Genomic DNA, 25984 nt, shown 5'->3' with positions numbered 1-25984 from the left:
TGTTCAAATCCTAAATTTTTAATTTCATTTTTATGAGAGAAAAATGAAGAAAAAAAGCACATATTGCTAAGTTTCTACCATCAAATGCTATGTTTTTAAAATTTATTTTTGTTAATATAAGAAGAAAATTAAAGTGAAAGTAGACAAATTGTATGAAAGCATTTTTTGAGCAGATATATTTTCACCTGAATGATTATATTTCAGTCTCATCCTTAACTTTAAGGAAAGAAAACTGTGATTCAAAAAAACTGAGTGGTAGACACACTAAACATCCTGACCAGACATTGGAGTGTTGCACTCACCTTCTGTCTATCTGACCCCAGAGCAAGTTTTCTGGAACAGAGAGACTGCCATGATGACAGAGACACTTGCTTACAGGACTGGTGTCATACTTTAATGAAGTTGCAACCATTTCAGACCACACATTGGCTTCATATTTTTCTAACGTTGCTCACTTCCCATCAATTATGTCACTTGAACATTCATTCCTTTGCCTTATGGAGGAAACTTGTTCATGTAATTTTTTTCTTGAATTGCTGTCAGATCTCAGTAAAAGCACATAGCACTTGGGAAGGAATATACACCCCAGTAGGCCAGCGCTGGAAGCCAGGATCGCGAAGGACTCCACAGCCACCATGGCTCTGCCTTTGGTGCTCAGGTAGGTGGGTAAGAAGCAGACCCACACGCTACAGAAAACCAGCATGCTGAACGTGATCATCTTGGCCTCGTTGAAAGTGTCCGGGAGCCTCCTGGCCACAAAGGCAATCATCAAGCTCAGAAGCGCCAGGAAGCCCAAGTAACCCAGGACGCAGTAGAAGGCGGCGGGGGAGCCCTCGTTGCACAGCAGGACCAGGTGGCCAAACTCTGACTGTGAGTCCACATCGGGGAAAGGGGGAGAAGTTCCCAGCCACACCATGCAGATGCAGCCTTGAATCAGGGAGCCCAGGACGACGATAGCGTTGGAGCCTCGGCTCACCAGCCTCATCTGCGACGCCTTTCCAGGCTTGGTGGCTTTGAAGGCCACCACCACGATGAAGGTCTTTGCCAAAATAGCAGAAACGGCCACAGAGAAGACAACTGCAAAGAACACCTGTCTCAGGGCACAGGTGGCTGGGCTGGGCTGACCAATGAACAGCAAGGGGCAAAGGAAGCAGAGCATCAAGGAGACGAGGAGGACGTAGCTGAGGTTTGTGTTATTTGCTCTCACGATGGGGGTGTGTCGGTAGAGGATAAACAGTCCCAAAATCAGAGCAGTGAGGACAGAAAAACTAATGGCCACAGAGACCAGAACAACTCCTAGAGTGTCTTCATAGGACAAAAATGTCGGGATTTTGGGGAGACACTGGACTTCTGCCTCAAATGAATAATGATCCTCAGGACACTTGATACACTCATCCATATCTGAAAGGGACAGAGGTGAATTTAATATATTTCCTTGCTTATATCCCAAATATATATATATATATCAGAAAAATATATAGATCAGACCATATTTGAGTTTTGAAGAAAATATACTCACATTCATTGGACCATAGCATTGAACATATATCTGAATATTTTCCCTAATGGTAGAGAAATCATCTATTTCATATTTGATTCCATAAGAAATACACAGAATGAGTTGAATTCAACAACGAGAAGGAGCACCACATATTTTGAAAATGATGTTGAGAGAAAGCTATGAAAGGAAGGTAGCACTTTCTGAAGCTTCAAGATTTAATTATAGGTGGCCAATAAGACAAGTAAATTTGAGTATTTATTGAATATAAACATTTGGAACTGTGTTTAGTGCTTTCTTTTCAATTATAATTTGATTTCCTATCAGGTCAACAAGGAATATATTGATCCTTTATTACTTTTTTTTTTTTTTTTTTTTTTTTTTTTTAATTTATTTATTTTTATTGGTGCACTGTATTCATACATCATAGTAGGATACATACTTTTGTAGACATACATGCACACTTTTCCCAGTCAGCCCCCACCCAATCCCCACCCCTTTCTCTCCCTATCCCTCCCTCCCATGCTTGGCTTAGTAGTTGACATCTAGTATTATGGCAATTTATCTAAAATTAAAAATGATAATCTCACATAACAGTTTCATTTGTCTGATACCAAGCTTTTGATGACTTAAAGATAACATTTCAATATTTCTTTTTGCTTTCTTTCTTACCAGAGAATATTTTTTTTCTATTTTTTAGGTGAAACTATCATATATTTATATATTTATTTTTCAGAAAAAAATCTATCCTAATATGGAATATGGACTCTAGGTACCCAAAACGATCTTGAAAAAGAACAAAGCTAGGAGATATATATTTTCTGATTTCAAACCATATAAAGCTACAATAATTGAAACAGTGTAGTACTATTCTAAAGGCAGATATATAAACCATGGAAGTTAAATAAAAGCCTAGAGCTAAATTCTTCCCTATATTGTCAAGTTATTTTTGACAAGGTTTCCACGAACATTTGGTGGTGGAAATATTAATCTTTTAACTAAATATTGTTAAAAAATAATAATTACATGGAAAAGAATAAAATTGGACCCTTACCTAATCCCATATACAAATATTAACTCAAAATAGATAATAGACCTAAATATAAATCTTAAGACTATAAACTTTTAGGAGAAAATCTGGGTCATAAAACCTCACAACATTGAAATTGGCAGTGATTTCTTGGTTATGATTTCAAAGGCACAGGCAACAGAGGAGTATACAAACTCCCTAAAAAAAAAATTGTATATACAAAGACAATGTACACAGAGTTAACAGTTACTAATAGAATGGGATAAAATATTTCCAAATGCTATATCTGAAGGTGTATTAATATTCCAACTAGGAATCCTAAAAATTAACAACAATAAAGGCAAACAATACCCTTTAGAGATAGGTAAAAGACTAACATAAATAATGAATCTCCACAAATAACCAATCTTAGTTGTTTGTTGGATGGAAAATCTTGTTTCTCTAGTTCTGGAGTGTGTTACCTATTTCTTCTTTGTAGTTAATCTCTTTGAGTATTTTCTCTAGTGCTGGTTTTGAAGACATAAATTCCTTCAGTTTCTGTTTGTCATGGAAGCTTCTTATTTCTCCTTCTAATTTGATAGAAAGTTTTGCTGGGTAGGAAATTTTTGGCTGGAAGTTGTTTTCTTTCAGAGTTTGGAATATGTTACTCCAAGCCCTTCTGGCTCTCATAACTTGGTTTGGGAAGTCTGGAGTGATTCTAATTGGTTTGTCTCTGAATGTCACTTGGCCCTTTGCTTTTGTTGCCTTTAAGATTCTCTGCTTGGCTTCCACATTGGTCATTTTGACAATTATGTGGCGTGGGGATCCTCTTCTCCGATCCTGTCTAAAGGGAGTTCTATACGTTTCCTGGACCTGCATATCGACCTCTTGCTCTATGTCTGGAAAATTTTCTGCTATTACTTCCTTGAAGAGATTGTTGATCCCTTTGGTTTCACTTTCTTTTCCCTCCTCTATTCCAATTATTCTTAGGTTAGCTCTCTTAAAATGGGCCCATATTTCTTCAATATCAGATTCCTGCTGTCGGATATTTTTTTCTAGATTAGAAACTATGCGTTCATTTTTGGATTGCTCATCTTCTAAGAGCAAGATTCTGTTCTCCATGTGTTCTAATCGGTTGTTTGTGCTTTGAATTGAGGCCTTTACTTCATTAATTGCATCCTTTATCTCTTTTTGGCTCTCTCTGAGTTCTTTTCGAAGCACCTCTATTATTTCTACAGTTATTTTCCTGATTTGATCTTCTAGAAATCTCTGATTTTCAGTTTTATCGGGTTCTGATGTTGTGGGGTTGTGGGCATTTATTGCTCCAGTATTATTCCTCTTTCCCATGATTTCGGATGTTTGTGCCTTCTCTGGGTTCTTCCCTTGGGTCACTATGACTTCACTTAAGGTGCTCTGGATCTCGAGTCAGTAGTATCTCAGACCCCACTACACCTTTACTGGGTTGTATCACAGAGTCTCCGACCCAGAGAGTCGATAGAGGCTGCTTTAGACTGTGGGGGGTGCCAGGTTGCAAGTTCTCCTATGGTGTGATATCTCTGCCACCGCCCCTCCCCCACTGGGTCAAGTCCCAGGGAGTACAGTACTGGGATTTCTCCTCTGTGGCCCGCAATTTGACTCACTGTTCTTGAGTACGCAGATGTAGCTGTACTGAACTCGTTGAATTCTCTGCTGCTGCCGCCGGTGGCAATATGGCGCCGCTGCTACGCCCTCGGCTGTGGGGCTGGTGTTTTTCTTCTTGGTTTTGGTTTCCACTCTGAATCCCTGCAGCGTGTGCTGAGCTCGGCCACTGGGAACTTTAGATGCTCTCTGCGCGGAGAAATCCCGCCTGGCTGTTCCGCAGTGGCTCACCTCGGCTTGCTGTAGCCGTCCCGTGAATTCGCCGGCAGTATGGCGCTGCTGCCGCCGCGTCTGCCGCGTCCTCGGGCGATAGGCCAGTTATCTCCTCTGTGGCTCTGTTCTCAGTCCGCTTTCTCTCTGGAGCCTGGTGATTTTTTGTTTCACTGGTGATGGTGTTTTCTGGCTATGAAAGGCGCTGATTTTGTGGTAATGGAGGTTTGTTGTTAGCGGGGCTCTTAAGCCCCACTTTTCTCGGTCGCCATCTTCCCGGAAGTCCGATCCTTTATTACTTATAGTAACAATTTTTTTTTCTGAGAGGAATCAATTTTAGAGGAATGTTTTTATTATGATGGAATGGATTTATGTTGATAAGTTCCTTAAAAGCTTTATTGAAATTTTATTTAGAATTTCATTCAAGTGAAATTTATCTTGTACAATGTTTTTGATATGCATTTTGATGTCTTTCTATTATTCATTTTAGTAATTTTCTGCACATAATATCTTCAAATGAATATATATTAATAGGGGTAAATACAGTGAAGAAACTTCAAAACACAGGGATATGTATAGGATTGTATTTCAGGTTTTGACTTCATTTACTATGAAAGATATTCGTATATGCCCCATTTTCTTTGTGTGTGCAGTACTGGGGATTGAACCCAGGAGCGTTCAATTTCTGAACTCTACCCTCAGCTGTGTTTTTATTTTCAAAGAGGTTCTTGCTAGTTTGATGAGAGTCTCACTACTTGCTCAGGCTCTCCTCCAACCTTTGATCTTCCTGTCTTAACTTCCCAGGTACTAGGATTACAGGCATGCGCCACCAAAGCACACCTTATGTGACAGTTTCAATGAGACAATTTTACACATACAATTGTGGTCTATATCTCACAAATTGTTAAGGAGACTCATTTTAAACACTCCATAGTTCTATGCTGTTCATGACCCTTCCTAAAAGAGTGATACAACTCAGATTTTTATGTTTTTTTTTTTTTTTTAGAAACAATGTCTTTGTTATGAACATTTTGGACAAATGGTAGGATTGACCATCCATTCTACTCAGTTTCCCCCCTTGCTTTCTCATATATTTCTTTTTCATTAGCATCCAGACCCTAGAGTTTTGGACAGAAAGAACATACAATATTTAATTCTAAGAGAGGTGAAAGGAAAAATAGGATCTTAAAGAGACAAATAATTGCATATGGATAACATTCTAATAAGTCAAGGAAAAGCCATCGGGTCATTAAGACAAGTCTGAATACATATTAAAAGATTGAATCCGCCAGGCATGGTGGCGCATGCTTGTAATCCCAGCATTCTGGAAGCAGAGGCTGGAGGATTGCGGTTCGGGACAACCTCAGCTACTTAGAGAGGCCCTTCCAACTCAGTGGGGCCTTGTTTCAAAAAAAATAAAAAAGACTAAAAATAGGACCGGGGGTATAGTTCGGAGATACAATGCCCCTGGGTTCCATCCCCAGTACTGAAAAAAAAAAAAAAAAGAATCAGAGATAAAATGTCATGTTTACATTTTTCACATTTCTTATGCTGTAATTATTTGAATCTGAAACATTGTGGATAAGATATTTTAAAAAGGCTACAGAAGTAGAGAATATATTTGAGCCATTAAAATAAAAAGAAAAGGAAGTGATACAGAATGAAGAATTCAGAAAAAGTCACACATTACTATAGATAACTGACCTTTTAAACCCACAGAATTCTAGAGCTAAATTTTAGAAAACATTAATATTAATGAGATTCATACTTTAATGTGACTCCTCAGTTCCCAACACTTGCTTCTTTACAAAATCAAGTGTTACGAAAGTAGAGGAAGAATCCAATGTTTAAATATCTGACTTTTGAGTGAGAAATTACATATCATTCCTCACTAGATACGGATTTCATTAAAGACATGAGAATTACAGGGGTCATTCTGTGGGATCTATGACTTCTCGGATCTTTGACTTCATGAAAATGAGAGAACTCTGGGTTTCTCATTTTTTTCCATGAAAAATATAAATTCATGTATATATATAAATTCTTTTATTCATATATATAAATATATGATATTTGTTATATATTATTTATTATATAATAAATATATAAATTCTTTTCAAAGAATTAAAACCTAACAACCTTGCTACAGCAAAATTATAGAAGTAGATTTCTACTTTACAGTCAGGTTTCTAAGAATAAAAGTCTTTCCCCAAAGGAAACATTTTCACATTTCTCCTATAAACAGGACCACAGTTCTGTGTTCCGTCTTTCACCCCCACTATCCACGTCACTGCTAGAAATCCAATCTGAGTGTGAAAACAGGAACTTCATATAATGATGCTGGGAACATCGCAGTAACTTCTGTACTAGATAATCTGTAAACGCACAATAAATATGTGTAAATAAGTAAATAGGCAGTTATATGATATTGGTTGAATAGGTTCTCCTACAAGAAGTGTTAAAATTCGGACACCAGATATCTGTGAGATGCAACCTTATTTGGTAATAGGGCCATTGGAGAATTAATAGAGTTAAGAGGAGGTCATTAGAGTGGGCTCTGATTCAGTATACTTGTTAGTTGTATAAGTAAAAGAAAATAGCATGTGTAGAAAGAAAGGCCAGAGGGAAGCTATGTAAAGACACAGGGAGCCTGGAGGTTGATCCTGAAAGGTGAAGAACCAAGGGCTGATGGCCACCAGTGCAGGAGGGGGCTCTCCTATATAGATTTCTGAGAAAACATGACTGTGCCGACACCTTGGATAGAGGTTCTGGCCTCCAGAACTGAGACAAGTATGTCTGTTGGTGGTTACAAGTCATGATGGGAAATACAAAGTGAGATTAGTAAAAATGGCTCAATCAGTCAACAATTCAATTTTATAAAATGTTTCCTTTTTAACATGTTATTTTGTATAACATTCACATCTAATCTTTAACGACACAGTAAGTTTGAAAATAAAAATAAAGAATATTTTATAGTGAAAATCTCACACAGTATGACAACCCACTCTTGCTCCAAAAAATAAAAATAAAAATTTTCATCAAATGGAAATTAAATGTGGAAATAAAAAGGAAGAGGATACATACAGAATCATATTTCAATGTTAATATTTCAAAAAGCAAAAAGAAATATAAAGTGTGACATGGAGAAACACCACAAATGACTAAAACACCCAAATAGGGCAGGACATTGCCCCGGGGAAATTACCAGAGAAGGTGACTAAGCCTGAGAGAAGTCCAGGTGAAATGTGATGGAAAATTGGGGAAACGTGATGGAAAACTGCAGGAAGTCAGTTTGCTAAGGAAATGGATAGAGTTAAATACAAGTCGCCAAGCCCATGACTTGGTACAGTGAGCTGCTGGCTCTGTCCCTAGATAGGAAAGAGCCTCAATATATTATCCTCAATATGAACATGGGTCAGAAGTACGATTTATATATTTATTAGATCTAGCTCTCTATCAAATAGTAAGGGAGCCCCAAAGCAACAGCAACCTTTGTTATGTATTTAAATGTACATGTAGCCTGGTGTGGTGGCGCACGCTTGTAATCCCCGCGCTTGGGAGGCGGAGACAGGAGGATCGCGCAGGTTCGAAGCCAGCCGCGCCCGCTGGCTTAGGAGACCCTGTTTCCAAATAAAAATGTAAAAATAGGTCTGGGAGTGTAGCCCGGAGGTAGAAGGGCTTCCAGGAACCCCAGTACCACCAAAAATAAAACAAACAAACAAACAAACAAACATGTACTTGCTTGCTCTCAGTGAATTGAAGTTATTATTTTACTAAATTACCACTTTTAAAAATGGTGACTGAGGGACACAGCACTTCTCAGTAGTTGAAATAAAGTTCAACTAACGAGAAAGCAGTGTCTCAACCAACAAAATAAATATGGCTCAGAAACCAAAACTGACCCAGGAACCTCACTGAAAGAAAACCAGGAACCTTGAACTGCAGGAGGGGAAGAAAAAAAAAAAAAAAGCTCTCGTTTCGGATCAGCTGCAGCCATAGCTGGGCTGCGGGCAGGCTGCTGCTACCTGACTTACACCAACGTGGCAACAAAATCCGAAAGCTCGTCTGGACACCCAGGAATCACAGAGACTCAGGAGTCACCTCTGTGCCGGACCTACAGCCGCGTGTAAGCCGCCCCGGAACCCAGAGGCTCGGGCTCCGCTCCTTCCAGAGCCCCCTGGGCTGCTACCATCTCCGGCCCCAGCCCAGCCCCAGCCCAGCCCCAGCCCAGCCCCAGCCCAGCCCAAGTCAAGCCCCAGCCCAGCCAGGGCCCAGCACCAGCCAGCAGCCTCTCAGAGGCTGCAGCACCAGGCTTCAGCCCAGCCCCGCCCAGCACCAGCAGAGCTCCAGCCCAAACCATAGCCCCGGGACCTGACTTACACCAATGTGGCAACAAAATCCAAAGCTCCTTCGGAGACCCAGGAAGCACTGAGACCTAGGAGGCACCTCTGCGCTGGACCTACAGCCTCCAGAGAACCAGATACGGAAGAACTACCAGCCCGTCAGAGCTTCTGATTGGGCTGCCAGCTACTCCACCATCACCCAATCCATACCACTTCAATGGGAAGACAACAGAAGAACAGGCCTGAGAATGGTGAAAATATGAGAACCAGGAATAGTGGAGAAACGACAGAAGTCACGAATAATGACCTTCTAGAAATGCAAGAAGGGGAGTTCCGAATCTTGATCTACAATATGATGAAAGAATTTAAAACAAGTCTAGCGGAAATGAAAGATGAGATGGAAACACTAAGAAAGAATCAGAAAGAGGTCCAGAATGAAATGAAAGAGTCAATAAGTGAAATGAAGACAGCAATAGAAAGAAATTCTGAAAGATTAGATGAAATGGAAAACAGAATATCACTGTTAGAAGACAGTACATCTAAAACCGAAAACATGGTCAGCGATATACAGAAATCTTTACAGCAACAAAACCTAAACATCCAGCAAATATGGGATAATATGAAGCACCCTAACTTACGGATAATAGGCATTGAAGAAGGGATAGAGGTACAGACCAAGGGCATCCGTAATCTCTTCAAAGAAATAATCTCAGAGAATTTTCCAAACATGGAAAGAGACTTGGATCTTCATGTCCAGGAGGCATACAGAACTCCATTGAGACAGGACCAAAGAAGGACCTCCCAACACCACATAATAACCAAAATGACCAACATGAGGACAAGGAAGGAATCTTAAAAGCAATGAGAACAAAAGGACGAGTGACATATAGAGGCAAAACAATAAGAATCACCCCAGACTATACAACCCAGGTCATGAGTGCTAGGAGAGACTGGTACGACATGATTCAGACCCTGGAAGAAAATAACTTCCAACCCAAACTAATCTATCCAGCAAAACTACTATTCAAGATCAATGGTGAAACCAAAGTCTTTCAGGATAAACAGAATCTCAAAAAATTCATGAATTCAAAGCCAACACTAGAGAAAATTCTTAAAGAAATAAACCATAAAGAAGAAAAAAGAAGCAGACTCCAGAACCAGGTAAGAGAGGAAGTCAATAAGTGGGCCATTTAAGTAAAGAAGAAAGACCTATACATCCAATAGTAGAAGAACATAAAATGGCAGAAAACAAAAATCATATTTCAATAATATCTCTTAATGTCAAAGGACTTAACTCGCCAATCAAAAGACATAGACTGGCAATGTGGATCAAGAAACATAATCCAAATATATGTTGTCTGCAAGAAACTCACCTTACAGCCAAAGACATTCACAGACTGAAAGTGAAAGGATAGAAAAAGATATATCATGCTACTGGAGACCAAAATAGAGCAGGAGTAGCAACCCTGATATCCAACAAAACAGACTTTAAACTAAAACACATCAGAAGAGACAAATCAGGGCACCTCCTTTTACTAAAAGGAACAATACACCAAGAAGATATAATGATAGTAAATATTTATGCCCCAAACGTGGGTGCAACCACATTTGTAAAACAAACCCTTCTGGACATGAGATCTCAAATAGACCCAAATACAATAATTCTGGGAGACTTTAATACGCCTCTCACACCACTGGATCGATCTTCAAGGCAAAAGATGAGTAAAGACTCTTTAGAACTAAAGAAAACCATAAACCAAATGGACCTAATAGCAGAATATTTCAACCAGGAATTACAGAATGCACATTTTTTCTCAGCAGCCCATGGAACCTTCTCCAAAATGGACCACATACTGGGACACAAAGAAAGTGCCAGCAAATTCAAAAGATGTAATATAATTCCTTGCATCTTTTCAGACCATAATGGAATAAAAGTAGAAATCAACAACAGGAAACTCAAAAAAATTATTCAAATACATGGAAATTGAATGATACACTATTGAATGATGAATGGGTAAGAGCAGAAATTAGGGAAGAAATAAAAAAATTATGGAAACAAAGGAAAACAGAGACACAACCTACCAAAATCTATGGGACACTATGAAGGTAGTATTAAGAGGAAAGTTTATTGCATTGAGTGCCCACATAAGAAGGACAGAGAACCGCCAAGTAAAGAACCTAATGACACAACTCAAGGACCTAGAAAGTCTGCAACAGTCTACTCCCAAAGCCAGCAGAAGGCAAGAAATTATTAAAATTAGAGCAGAAATAAATGAAATAGAGAATAAAAAAACAATTCAAAGAATCAATAAAACAAAAAGTTGGTTCTTTGAGAAGATCAATAGAATTGATAAACCCCTGGCCAACCTAACCAAAAGAAAAAGAGAATCAACTCAAATTATCAAAACTAGAAATGAAAAAGGAGATATCACCACAGATAGTGAAGAAATTCAAAAGATTATCAGAAACTACATTAAAAACCACGATCCTCCTGTCTCAGCCTCCCAAATGCTGGGATTACAAGCGTGCGCCACCACACCCGGCTTTATTATTTCATATTAATTCTTGACAATCCTAAGATTGCAGTTCGAGATTGCCAGGAGGTTTCACCAACATGAAATAACTCAGCCACCTTTCAGGTATACCTGCTCCCTGAGGCAGGGAAAGGGTGGGATGTTCTACTTTACAGAGTTCAAAGCTTGTGTCTCTGAAATTTTCATTTCAGTTGTGGAATCATGTCTCATTGCGTACTTTTCCACATTCTGAATAATTTTTAGAAACACCTACCTGATTGATTTGCAATCTCCCCATTTGGGCATGGTCTGCATGAAAAGCAACAAAATGGATTTCCTTCAATTGCATTCTTTTTGTATCCAGGGGGACAACTAGAGGTGCAATGAGAAGAAGGAATCTGTAAGAGAGATGAGAAGAAGGTTAGCAGGTCAATAAGCACATTGAAATTCCATATAGGTAGAGGTTTTAACCAAGAACTTCTAAACTTCTGGAAAACGTCTATTGGCTATAATGTTCCTTTTTAGCATGCCTCACCCTAATATAAATATGCCCATTATAGTAAAACTAGAGGGCTAAATTTATTTTGTCTTTTTGAGGAAACTTTTTATCCACAAATACTCATTTATTTTCTTTCATTGGAGTCAGATATTCAAATGACCACTGATACCATAAGCTTTTAAAAACCTATATATCTTAGAAAATTGCTAAGGTGATCTGATTCTACTGTGTAGGCAACAGGTCCACTTAATCTGTACCAGGAGAGATAATCTGTTTTTAAATTCAAAATAATTAAATAATTTTCATGGTAATTCTGAGGCCAGAAAGCTCACATACTTGTCACTAAAGCAAAATAAGAAGATTAGTATCCATCTAATGGAATCCAGAAATTTTCCTCATTTTCCTACTCTCTGAGATCTCTGGGTTTCGAGGAATTGACGTCACCAGAGTACCAATGGAGGATGCTCACCTCATTGTGGCGCTCACCCCACATGATCAGTTCATCATTTAATGACAAGTGGCCTCTGTGTGCTTTGAACACGAACTCTCCAACCTTCACCTGGGCTTTGGTGCCATTCAACAGAGACTGATAGTTGAAGATGTCAAGCCGGGTTGTTGACATTGTCTCATTTACAGAGTTCCCCTTACCAGCACTTCTTTCAAGTTGGCCTTTCTGTAGGAATGGGTGGAGCTGAAAGCAAAAATCATTTTCAGAACTTGAGCTCACAAGGTAGAGAAATAGAAACAAGTCTTATTACTTCAATGCAAGCTCTTTTCCTCTGTCTTTATCATTTATATAGGATTCAACACGTGCCAGATGAGGATCTATGTCTATATGCTTAACGTGTATTAGCAAATAGGCTTTATAAAATCTATGTGTTACTATTATCATTTTTTATTTTTCAAATTATAAATTTAATTTTCAAAGGTCACACAGAGAGTCAGTGATGACACTAGAATTTTTTTTTTAAAAAAACTAGCTTCTCATGTTGAAGGAAAAATTATGATAAAAGGTTTTAAACTCAATACACAGTGACACCTCAATAAAACTCTCTCTCTAGAAAGTTAAATTTGACAGAAAGTTTCAACTAGAAAAGAGTTTTTCAGGGTGCCTGAGAAGTACTTGTTGATAACCACTCATTTATATAATAGCTTAATCTTTTATTGAAATGCATGCCATTTCCTCCAATAGAGGACTTATACCAACAACATATGCCTGTAAATTTTACAAGAAAATCTCTAAAATTAAAATGTAGAAATATGTCCACTGAAATAAAAAAAATGTGTGTTACAAATATCACAAAATGAATTAGTTGATAATATTTAATAAAAAAGACTCGTAGATTATTTTGGAAAAGCAAAATGACTTCAAAAGAATGCATGCGTTTAAAAAATTTTTATTATATTTTAGTCATGCATTGTAATTACACATCACTGTTGACAATGTGATTGCCTATAATCATCTGAGGGTCATGGAAAGCCATGGCCTGACAGTTGAACTTGCTGGAGGTAACCTTCCCACTTAAAATGGCAATACGACCTGTGAGTCAGTGTCCAGCAGGGCTTCATCTAAGAGTTGGGTTCCCTGGCCTGTCCATAGCAATTTGCTTGTACCGTCTGGTTCATTTCCTTCTTCTCAGGTGAGCTAAATGATACCAACACATCATAATAAGGTTCAGAGTGATAAAAATAAACATAAACACAATATTTGGTGTGCTTCGTTGAAGAAATGAATTCACACCTTACCCTTCCTTCTATATGTTATTCAGATTGGAATTTTTAATTTTATGTGTGAGCAAAGCATTATTTGAATTGTTTCCTTCCTGAAGTCTCCATCTCCTAGATCCTCTCCATTGTTCCACTGGAATCTCTTGTCCTTTATTTAGATTCTGTTTGTTTCCCAATTTTTCCCTATCTTGTATATATGAGTAAAAACATACAACCCTCTCTGAGAATGGGTCATCTTATTTAGAATAAGATTGTACAGTTCCATCCATTTTTCTGCAATTTTTATAATTTTATTCTTCTTTAAGGCTGAAAATATTTTATTTTGTGAATATACCAGTTTCTTAATCCATACATCTGTTGATGGACACCTAGGTTGGTGTAGTCAATAGACTAGAAAACATGGAAGAAACTGATAGATTTCAAAGCAGATATAACCTACCTAAACTGCACCAAGAGGACATAGGAAGCCCAAACCAACCAATAGCAAGCAAAGAAATAGAAAGAGCAATAAAAAATTTGTCATCAAAGAAAAGCCCAGGCCCTCATGGGTTTCCAGCTGAATTCTACAAAATCTTCAGTGAAGAACTAATCCCAATACTCACAACTTGTTCCGGGAAATTGAAAGAGATGGAATTCTCCCACATTCCTTCTATGAGGCCAGTATCACATTAATCCCCAAACCAAATAAAGATACCTCAAGAAAGGAAAATTACAGACCAATATTCTTAATGAACATAGATGCAAAAATTTTAAACAAAATGCTTGCTATAGTGGTTGACTTCGATATGTTTAAGTACATTGTGTGTTTTAGAGAATTTCCTTCTTCCCCCTTCCAATCCCCTCATTTAGGTTGTCTTGTTTGCTCCTCTATAGAATTTCCTTTTTCTAGAGTTCCCCCTATGACCCATTTCTCCTTAGTGTTCACACATTAGGGAAAGCATCTTATTTCTTATTTTTTTGTGACTGACTAATCTCACTTAGCATAATGTCCTCCAGTTCCATACATTTCCCTAAAAATGATGTAATTGAGTTTTTTTTAATGGCTGAGTAAAATTCCATTGTGTACATATCCTACAGTTTTGTAATCCATTCATCTGTTGGTGGATATCTTGGCTGGTTCCATAGTTTGGCTATGGTGAATTGTGCAGCTATGAACATAGATACACTTGCCAAGCAAGGGAAGGATTGATGGGGAGGAAATTGGGTGGGAATTGGGTAGGGGTTAAATTGGTGATGCGTACATGTATGTCCACACAAGTTTTTTTTTTTACCCCAATGTGATGTATGAATATAATGCACCAATAAAAAAATTTAAAAAATAAATTAAAAAAACAAAACAATGTACCAATAAAAAAATACTTGCTGTACATATTCAAAACCATATCAAGAAAATTGTACACCACGACCAAGTTGGTTTCATCCCAGAAAAGCAAAGGTGGTTCATCATATGCATATTAATGCACATTATTCACCACACAAAGAGAACTGAGAACAAAAACTCACATGATCATATGAATAGGTGCTGAAAAATCATTCAACAAAATCCAACACCCATTTATGTTAAAAACAATGCAGAAAATTGGAATAGAAGGACCGTATTTCAACATTATTAAGGCAATATACAATAAACCCAAAGCCAACATCATTCTGAATGGGGAAAATTGCAAGAATTTCCTTTAAAATCAGGAACAAGACAAGGATGCTCACTATCATCATTCCTTTTCAATATAGTCCTTGAGACCCTTGCCACAGCAATAAGACAAGAGAAGAAAATCAAAGGAATCCACATAGGAAGAGAGGAATTACAACTGTCCTTATTTGCAGATGACATGATCCTTTATCTAGAAGACCCAAAGAACTTAACCAAAAGACTTCTGGAGCTGATTAACCAGCTCAGCAAAGCTGCAGGTTACAAAATCAACCTAAAGAAATTAGTTGCTTTTCTTTATGCCAACTATGAATTCACAATGAAAGAAATAAAACAATTCCATCCACTATAACTTCAAAACCAATAAAATACCTGGGAATAAACCTAACCAAAGATGTAAAAAACCTCTACAAAGAAAACTATAAAACAATAAAGAAAGAAATTGAAGAAGACCTTGGAAGATGGAAAGATCTCCCATGCTCATGGATAGACAGAATTAATATAATCAAAATGCCATTCTGCAAAAGTGATCTATAGATTCAATACAATTCCCATTAAAATACCAACAATATTCTTCGTAGACCTAGAAAAATCAATCATGAATTTTATATGGAGAAAGAAAAGATCCAGAATAGCCAAAGCAATTCTCAGCAATAAGAACCATGCAGGAGGCATCACAATTCCAGACTTCAAATTATACTGTATATTAATAGTAGTAAAAACAGCATGGTATTGGCACAACAACAGGCATACTGACCAGTGGAACTGAATAAAAGATACAGAAACAAACCCAAACACCTATAGTCAATTGATCTTTGACAAAGAGGCCAAACTCATACACTGGAGAAAAGACAGCCTTTTAACAAATGGTGCTGGGAAAACTGGCTCTCCATTTGTAGAAAGATGGAACTAAACTCTTACCTCTCACTGTGAACAGGAATCAACTCGAGATGGATCAAAGACTTAGAAATTAGATCAGAGACTGTGAAGTTATTAGAGGAGGGCACAGGCTCAACACTACAACAATAGGCACAGGCAGTAATTTTCTCAACAAGACCTCCAAAGTGCAGGAAATTAAATCAAGAATTAACAAGTGGGATGGTATCAAACTACAAAGTTCCTTCTCATCAAAGGAAACCATCAATAACCTAAAGAGGAAGCCAACAGAATGGGAGAAGATCTTTACCAGCCACCACTTTGATAGGGGGCTAATATCCAGAATATACAAAAAGCTCAAAAGACTCTACACTAGCAAAACAAATAACCCAATCAAGAAATGGGCAACTGAATTGAGTAGACACTTCACAAAAGAAGAGATACAAATGGCCAATCAATACATGAAAAGATGTTCAACATCATTAGTCATCAGGGAGATGCAAGTCAAAACTATGCTGAGATTCCATTTAACCAAAATCAGAGTGCCAAATAAGAACAAATGCTGGCGAGGATGTCGGGAAAGAGGAACTCTTTTACACTGTTGGTGGGAGTGCAAACTAGTTCAGCCGCTATGGAGGTTAGTGTGGAGATTCCTTAGAAAACTTGGACTAGATCCATCATATGATCCAGCTATACCACTCCTGGGTAGTTTTACAAAGGGGTTGAAATCAGAGAACTACAGTAACATATGCATACCCATGTTCACAGCAGCATAATTTGTAATAGCCAAAATGTGGAACCAATCTAGGTCTCCATTAACAGATAAATGGATTGTAAAAATATGGGAAATACACAAAATGAAATTCTATTCTGCCATAAAGAAGAACAAATCATGGCATTCACAAGAAGATGCAAAGATGTGGGGAACATTACATAAAGTGAGATCAGTCAAGCACAGAAAGAGAAGGGACATATGTTTTCTCTGATATGATAGACTAGGGAGCACTGGGGATACCAGAGGGAATCCAGATAATGGAGGGGAAATCTCAGCAAAGCTAGACTAGAAGGATAGGAGAGGAAGAAGGCTGAGGTTGATTAATGGAGGAGTTACATCTGAATATGTGTAAAAGTATGAAATAGCATGGTTAACCTGGACACTCATTGTTGGGAGGGGAGAAGGGGAACCAAGAGGGGGGAGAGAGGACACCAAGCACAGTCTAAATGTATATCATTTTCAATATGTTACACATATAAATAAAAAATAAAGTAAACCTTAGCTTGTGTGTATAAGAATTTATACAAGCGTGTTGGGAGAAATTGTTTATATTTTTGTCATATTTATGCTAAAACAAAACAAAATTTATTTTCATAGTATAGTATATGTACTACAAATGTTCAAAAGAATAAACTAAAACTACTAGAGAAAAGAAAGAAAAGGAGCAAAAGCAAATGACTAAAACCTAGAATATAAATATCAATACTAGGCTTCAATTTCCTCTGCATTATGTGAAAAGCTTGTGAGTGTTGATAGAAAACAACCAGGAGAATGCTGAAAAAACGTAAAATAAACAGCTCTTCCTAGCTACATCACAGAACTTAGGTCACGTAACAGTTTCCCTAAAACCTAGAGAGATAGAGATAAGAAAAATGTCAATTTGCTGGGAGAAGAAGCAGGACCTGTGAACTAGTGGGGAAACTTACACCAGAATTGATGTTTCCGATAAAGTATCCACTAGTCAGGGTTATGAAAACATCTAGAGGCCTAGGCTGGGGAATTGGAGGAAGGGCACATTGTCATATGTGAACACAATGGTCTCCACCTTTTCTCATGGTGAAGAGCACAGAGTAACTTCCTCCTTCATTCAGCAGGGGGAGCAAACAGCAAATATTTTAAAACATGGCCAGAGCATTCTGTTTTCCATCTTCAAGGGAAACTGCTTTACTTCAGCCTAATCAAGCTGGGCAGGAGAATAAACACCCAACTCAGGTCTCTTCTAGCCTTCCATCTCACTTGAAGGAGGGTTGAAGAGACAAAAAGCACTTGTGCAGATCACAGCCAGGGACACAGGCTGACTGCAGAACAGAGCACTCATCATCAGATCATGGAAAAATTCTCTCCTCCTTCCTCTTATGCCCAAAACTACAGAGGTAAATATATAGAAGGAAAAAAAATAGAATTTAAACCGTATGAACTGAATTTACGAGGCACCATTATGTCTACTTTAATTTTGAAAAAATCTATTAATTCTTCTTAGGCAAATTTAAAAAGTAAAGAAACCTCTTTTCGCCGGGCGTGGTGGCGCACGCTTGTAATCCCCGCGCTTGGGAGGCGGAGACAGGAGGATTGCGCTGGCTAAGAGACCCTGTTTCAAAAATATAAAATAGGTCTGGGAGTGTAGCCCGGAGGTAGAAGGGCTTCCAGGAACCCCACTACCACCAAAAAAAAAAAAAACAAAAAAAAAACAAACAAAAAAAAAAACAAAAAACAAAACAAAAAACAAAAAACAAAAAAAATCCCAAAAACCCCAAAACCTCTTTTCAAAAATAAGACAAAAGAAAAAAACTCTAAAATGAGATACTGGGTCACAAAAACATAAAGATCCCTCCAAAGGGCTATATTAATGCTTTGAAAGTCTTCTGAGTTAAATATCTAATTTCCTAAAATATTAAAAATATTAAGAGAAATGTATAAACACATGCCAGCCAGCCATATCCAGGTCCCTAGACAAACACAAGAGTAAGCCATTTTCACCTGCCAAGGATGAGGAGTCGTGCTCCAGCCTTTCTCAAGGGATTCCTTTTCCATTCGCAGTGAGAGTTCTTCATGAAGTGCGTGGGCAATGGCCTGCACAGCAGCGTACACCTTGTGACTCTGGGGTGACGTGTTCATGTCCCAAACCTGCAGATCTTGACTTTCCAGGGTGCCATTCTGTGCACATCGTTTCAATTTTCTGGTTCCGTCTTTAGTCAAATGTGGACATTCAAATATCATAGACCACACATCCTGGATAAAGATATCATGAGGATATTTTGCAGGCTGAACACTTCTGAGAAAATCTTTAAAACCAGGAATCTCATCCATGTGGACAGAAAATGATAATCCTCCACCAAAATATGTGTAACTTTGACTTGGTCCAAAGGGTGATGTAGTTATATCCCAATCAGAGGTTGTGACATAGATATGACCATATATATTGTTGAGAAAAATGTTTAATACAAATCTCAAAAGAGAGTATGTGTCACCATACACAACACTGACACTTGTAGATGCAAGTTTCACAATAAGAATGTAACTATCAAATATATCCTCAGTATGAAACTCTGGAATCCTCTCTGCAATCGCAACACACAGTCCACTGTTGTCCATTTCTTGGGTCATGTCCCTGAGGAACGTTTCTCCCCTGATGTCATCTGGAACCACAAGGCCAACCCAGACCCAACCAAAGTGCAGCAGAAGTCGGATGATCCCCTGATACAGAGCTGCGGAGTCCCTGGGAAACTGGTAAAGAGACGGGAGCTGGGCTCTGTCCCTGAGATTGAGGTCAAAGGGACCATAGCTGATCTAAATAGAAGACAAAGTTATTGCTTACACAAAATTATGATGCATATTTATCAATAATTTGTTTTATTCTCCTACATGTAATGTAGAAAAAAATAAAACAATTGAAGAAATCATTTTATAAAAAAAGCCATATATTTTATTTCACTTATCACTTAATTTCCATTTTTTTGCATTTGTATACCATGCCCCCCATTTCTTTTAAATGTAAACCTAATGAAGACACAAAGATTTTGATCTACTTTTCTTATTCTAGTAAAGCAAATTTTTAGAGATTATATACATTTCAGAATTTCTAATATCAGTTTCTATCCTTTTTAATTTTTAATTTTTTTATTTATTGGTGGTACTGGGGTTCCTGGAAAACCTTCTACCTCTGTGCTACACTCCCAGCCCTATTTTTATATTTTTATTTGGAAACTGGGTCTCTTAAGCCAGTGAGGCCAGCTTCGAACCTGTGTGATCCTCCTGTCTCTGCCTTCCCAGCACAGGGATTACAAGCGTGCCCCACCACACCCGGCTTGGTCTCTATCCTTTTGATCACAGAAATAATGTATACTATTAATCTAAGTATTTTTCCTGAAGCTGCATATATATTATCAAATGTACTCAGAAAACAAATATATTAACTATTTTTAAATTCACAATGGAAAGAAGTTTATATTACCTGGGTACATCTGTGCCTTCCTATCAACTTTTTTTTTTGGGGGGGGGTTCTGGGGATGGAACCCAGGGGCATTCGACCTTCGAGCTACACCCTCTGCCCTATTTTTTATTCTTTATTTTGAAACAGGGTCTCACTGAGTTGCAGAGGGCCTCACTAAGTAGCTGAGGCTGTCCGCGAACCGTCATCCTCCGGTCTCAGCCTCCCAAATGCTGGGATTACAAGCGTGCGCCACCACGTCCGGCTCTATTAACTTTTGAATAAATATTCAACTATCATACAATGAAGGGTACCAGCCTGATTATTTTAAATCCCTTCATATATAATCTTTTGTATCCAAATTCTCCAGATACTCCCATATTGCTACCCTCCTTAACAGAAAACTCAGTGAGTTGTCTTCACTATTATTCCTATATGTCTCTCGATCTTTCCTTCTGAGCCTCCTGTATCAGATAATCCCATGGTTTTTAGTCTTTTAAAAAGTAGGTCACTGATGACTCATTTGCAAATTCCGATGGCTATTAATTTGAACTCACTTCACATCAAATGTGAACACTTGAGACACTTTATATGTATATCAATTAGAAAACTTTGATTCCTGAGCGTACGTGCTCATTAAATGCTCGTGATTTTGCTGGATGAATCAAAAGCTACTTTTAATATTTAAAGAAAAAAGATGAGAAAGCCTCTAAATCACAAACATACTAACATCTACATTTAATAAGGACACAGAAAGCAATTTAAACAACTTTGATGCAATAAGAGAAGCAAACTTAATAGATAAAATAAAAGATCATCATATTTTTAAATTTGCTGACGTTGAGCCGGGCGTGGTGGCTCACGCTTGTTATCCCCGCGCTTGGGAGGCAGAGACAGGAGGATCCCGCTGGTTCAAAGCCAGCCCTGCTGGCATAAGAGACCCTGTTTCAAAATTAAAAAAAAAAAAAAAAAAAAATATATATATATATATATATATATATATATATATGATATATATGTCTGGGAGTGTAGCCCAGAGGTAGAAGGGCTTCCAGGAACCCCAGTACCACCAAAAAAAATTTTTGCTGAAGTTTGATAGTGTGCATAATATATGAGGGTCATTTAATAAGTCTATTTTATATATACTTATATTTTTCCAAAAATTATACAGCTTTTAAGGTATTTGTTCAGAAATACATACTTGAAAGACGGGCATGGTGGCACACACTTGTAACCCCAGTACTTAGGAGGCTGAGATAAGAAGGACTGCATAGGTTCTAAGCTAGCCTTAGCCACCTAGTGAGGCTCTCAGAAACTTAATAAAATATAAAATAGGTCTGGAAGTGTAGTCTGGAGGTCCTTCCCCAGTACCCCCAAAAAACATACTTGAAACACATTGAGAAAAAGGCCTATTTTGTTTAATACAGTGGAAAAACTGCTTTTTTTTTATAAGGAAAAGACAAAAAAGAATATTTTTTAGCAAGAATAAGAAGGGAAAGCAACTATCATCCTATAGTCACATGATGAAAGTTTATGTTTTGTTAAGTACATATAGTATGTATTTATGAAATATTTAATATTTGTTAAGTATATATGCATGCATAAGAAAATCAATACCTCAACATAAGTAAATGAAAATTTAACAAGAAAAAATATTAGTACCATCTTTTAATAGATTTAAAAATAACTACAGGAATATTAAGAGGAAAGTAAATTGTGATTCTCATTCATCATTGCTGTTAGAAAAACTAATATATATTTTTTTGCCATACTGGGGATGGAAAACAGGGCATTCTACCTCCAAGCTATGTCCCTAGCTATATTTTTTATTCTTTATTTTGAAACAGGGTCTCACTGAATTATAGATGGCCTCACTAAGTAGCTGAGGCTGGCCAAGAGCCATCATTCTCCTGTCTCAGTCTCCCAAATGCTGGGATTACAAGCATGTGCCACCGTGCCTGAATAAATTTTTAATAAAATTTTGTGTTCTATTATAAGGGATACAAACAAACACATTAGGCTCAGAAATACTATTATGAGAAAAATATTTAAGGAAAGTTTTCCCTGATAAAAGGTTATTTTCTAGACAGGGGCACAAATTTAAATATTCTTCATAAGAGAGGAAAATTGAAAACAAACTCAAATGTTTTTAAAGCTAAATGGACTAAATTGTTTGAAAAATTGTGTTGTAATTTAAATTGATAGCAAAGAAAACAATTCATCATAAATTTAAAAATTCATAGTATTAACACTTCACAAATGTGAAGAAACCTAAAGTTTGTGAATAGTGTTGTCACACACCAATATAACTAAGAAGTTCTATCATTGCATAGTAAAAAAATGGATAATCACAGTAGTACTGAAAAACTTGCTCTAGGTCACATTGGAGGTTATCACTATAATCACCTATTTAAAAATTTTCAAGGAGAATTAAAACATACAAATATATTTTATGTTATAAATCATATTTTAGAAAATAATAATTTAACAGTAAATTGTTGAAAAGATGCATACATTATCAACACAACATGGATAAAAGTAGAATTTGGGATATATGTTAATATATAAGTATTTTTAACTTTACAAGCCAGATCTTTCCCTTTACCTGTGGTACATTATACAGAGATAGCACTCGGGAACTCTGAGTTGTTATTAATGTTGAAACGCCTCCTACCACAGCCATCAGCTCGCCTTTCTTCTCCGTCCTGCAGTTGTAATTAGGAACTGGAGGACTCTTTCCTGAGAGCAGAGACATGGAACTCGCCACGGCCTTCATCTCAGTAAAATCAACGTTGAAGATAGAGAAACCCAGAGACAGATTGAACAACAAGTTCACGTCCTTGTTGATTTGTTCCACAGCAAATACCATGGCCAGCAGGTGCTGATAGTGCTTGGTAAGAGCTCTAGAATACAAAGGAGAAAAGATAAAAAGTGCGAGTGTAAAATCTGTGACATGAACAGGACATTCTAAGTTGAAAATGTTGAGAAATTTGGTTCCCAAATAAATCAGATTGGCAATCTGATTTATAGTCAAAATTTTAATTTTGGCATTTTTATGTCCAGTTTGATTCTGAAGAAGTAAGATCAAGGGCTGAAATATATGAATATGCAGAAATAACATTTTAAACTTCAGATGTTTTTTCCCCACTTGGATAACAGGATATATTGCAGGCAAAAAAAAAAAAAATATGTTGCTGGATTTCCCATGGCCATACAGAAAGATAATGCGGAATAAACCAATTTTAAGAGAAAGTTCATAGCAAAGTATCTGACATCTTTCTCCTGGAAAAGTATTTTTCAACTACAGATTGCATTTTATACCTGTCTGTGCAGTACAGAAACGTCGCATACTTACGTAAAAACAAAATCTGACAAATAGACCGTGTCCTGAAAGCCAAACATGTATCTGGTGTCTGGAAGAGTCGCTTTTAGAGAAAAGAGTCCACCAATAATGACATCCCCGTCTTGATGGTAGCCAGGAGAAGCAGAGATCGCTGATGAGAGGGTAGAGCTTTGCTCCTGGAATACAAAGAAAATGACAAAGAGAAGAGAAACAGAAGAGAATTTCATACTAACTCTGACAAGTATTAGTGTAATTGCCTGCACCTCAGAAATATATTCTATTCAGAATCTCCCTAAAGAGCTGATCAAGACTAACAGTACTTTGTTGAAAATGCATGGCTCCTCATCAGGTGGGGCCAGTTTATAAAGCTTTAGCTTGGGCCTTATGCACGTGTGCTAATATGGAAACAGTGCCTTGTTTTCTCTTAGTGTGTTTGATTTGCACCTGCTCAGTCCTCAATTCATGGGGCATTCACATAGTTACGTCTGGCTCCAAGGGACACAGCTCTTTAACTTCACACCTGGTACCTGATTCTCATCAGTAAAACATCATCAAAAACAAACTTTATGTCATAAAACACTCTTAAGGATTTGTATCCCTAATGGATTCGGAGTAATTAGAGATGCCAAGATAATGCAATAGATTACTATATTGGCATTAAGTCTGCATGAGTCAAGAAGCTTTATCCAAATGCTATCCACATTATTATCAAAAGTTAACGAGGCAGGAAGTCACAGAGATCGGGAAGGAGGAGATCAGAGAGCACAGTGGAGCCTAAGGCTCGAATAGTCAGACAAAAGACGTATTACTCTTGTGTATACACCTCTGCAAAAAACAAGCCAAATAAGTTTCATTAGACAAAATTATTTCTGATCATTTCACAGAATCCACCCAGGTGCCCATGGACATATGAATGGATAAACAAAATAGATTATATGAATATAATGGAATATTATTCAACCATGAATCAGTTCAAAATCATATCATTTCCAGGAAGTGCACAAAATTGGCTATTATCACATTAGAAAATATTCAGACTCAGAAACACAAGTATTATGCATTTCATCATATGTGAAATCTAGACAGGGATTCAATAGAGGTAGAAGGGACACCTTTAGAGCGATGAAAAGAGATGGGAGAGTGGGCTAGAAAGGTTAAAAAGGGGAGTGGAGGCCGGGCGTGGTGGCGCACGCTTGTCATCCCCATGCTTGGGAGGTAGAGACAGGAGGATCACGCAGGTTCGACCCTGTTTCCAAAAAAAAAAAAAAAAAAGTATAAAAATAGGTCTGGGAGCATAGCCCGGAGGTAGACGGGCTTCCAGGAACCCCAGTACCACCAATAAATAAATAAATAAATAAATAAGAGAGTGGAACATGGGTATATCAAAGTATGTTATATGTATGTACAATATACACGATGAAACTCAATATTCTGTATTACTAATATGCAGTGCTAAATAAAAATGTTTAATGATTAAAAAAGAAAAATTTTAGAATTATCCTTTATGAATTTAGATGCAAATATATTCACGAGAAAACTAATGGAAATTGAAAATTCAGTTCCAGTCCTATATATTATGATTACTTAAAATTTATCTCTGGCATATAAGACTGGTTCAACATACACAGGTCAATAAATATGATATAGTACATGAAAAGATAAGGTAAGAATAATAACATCCTCTCATTTGAACCCAATGAAGCATCTATAAAATTAAACTTTCATGAAAATGATTTTCATCAATTTAATCACAGATAAAATTTACTGCCATCTAATATCGGTCATATAAGACCAGCCTACAGCAAGCATCACAGTCAACGGGAAAAGTAGAAATGAATAGGGTAAAATCCCACATTTTCCAGGTCTAATCAGCATAGTAGTAGATGTGCTGGTCAGAGGAATTATGTAAACAAAAGAAATTAAAGGTACCACACATTCGATTCAGAAGAGAAGAAACAATCTCAGATAACAGGATCTTGTACACAGGAAACCATAAATACAAGGATGTTCACTCATTCAAATATTGTCATCCAATATAGTAATAGAATACCTAACCAGAGAAATAAGACGAGAAAAAAAGAGATCCTAATTGGAATGGAAAAATTAGATTATTAGTATTTGTTACATTGAAAACCTCAAGATGTTTGAAGTCTAAGCAGGTTTATAGGGTTACTAACCCAGCAATTCTCTTTGTAGTCATCTATCTGCAGTTGAAGCCACAGGCTTCTGTCTTCTTTCAGCACCTACATACATATTCTCCTGTGGTGCATGAAATAACTTCTCTGAATAGTCATTCTGAGAAATCACTACATTTTCTCTGCACAACTCTACCTGACTTCCTTTGGGGATCAGAGCAGCCAGGCTTTGCCCAGGAAGAGGAGCATCCCTTTCTGGTTTACTCTTGCCAGAGTCCTCTTGGGGATGAACGTCCCACAAGAAACATCAATTCTCAGATCCTTCCAAGAGGTCTCCCTCAT

The 25984-nt window shown here is 37.4% G+C and overlaps 1 protein-coding gene across 1 annotated transcript; it reads right to left on the bottom strand.

The window, feature by feature from the left end:
* Window positions 1-451: 451 nt before the first annotated feature.
* On the bottom strand, window positions 452-25984 carry LOC308269634 (vomeronasal type-2 receptor 26-like; the record flags this gene model as incomplete). The annotated part of the gene is made up of 7 exons (XM_080705000.1): window positions 452-1401; window positions 11486-11609; window positions 12180-12401; window positions 18715-19524; window positions 22770-23067; window positions 23520-23683; window positions 25907-25984. 7 exons carry the CDS (start codon window positions 25982-25984, stop codon window positions 452-454), a joined length of 2646 nt encoding a protein of 881 aa, XP_080561126.1.

Source organism: Muscardinus avellanarius (genome assembly GCF_963383645.1).
Source record: "Muscardinus avellanarius genome assembly, chromosome: 11".
NCBI classification, from domain to species: domain Eukaryota; kingdom Metazoa; phylum Chordata; class Mammalia; order Rodentia; family Gliridae; genus Muscardinus; species Muscardinus avellanarius.
This window is presented reverse-complemented; position numbering and strand designations above follow the sequence as displayed.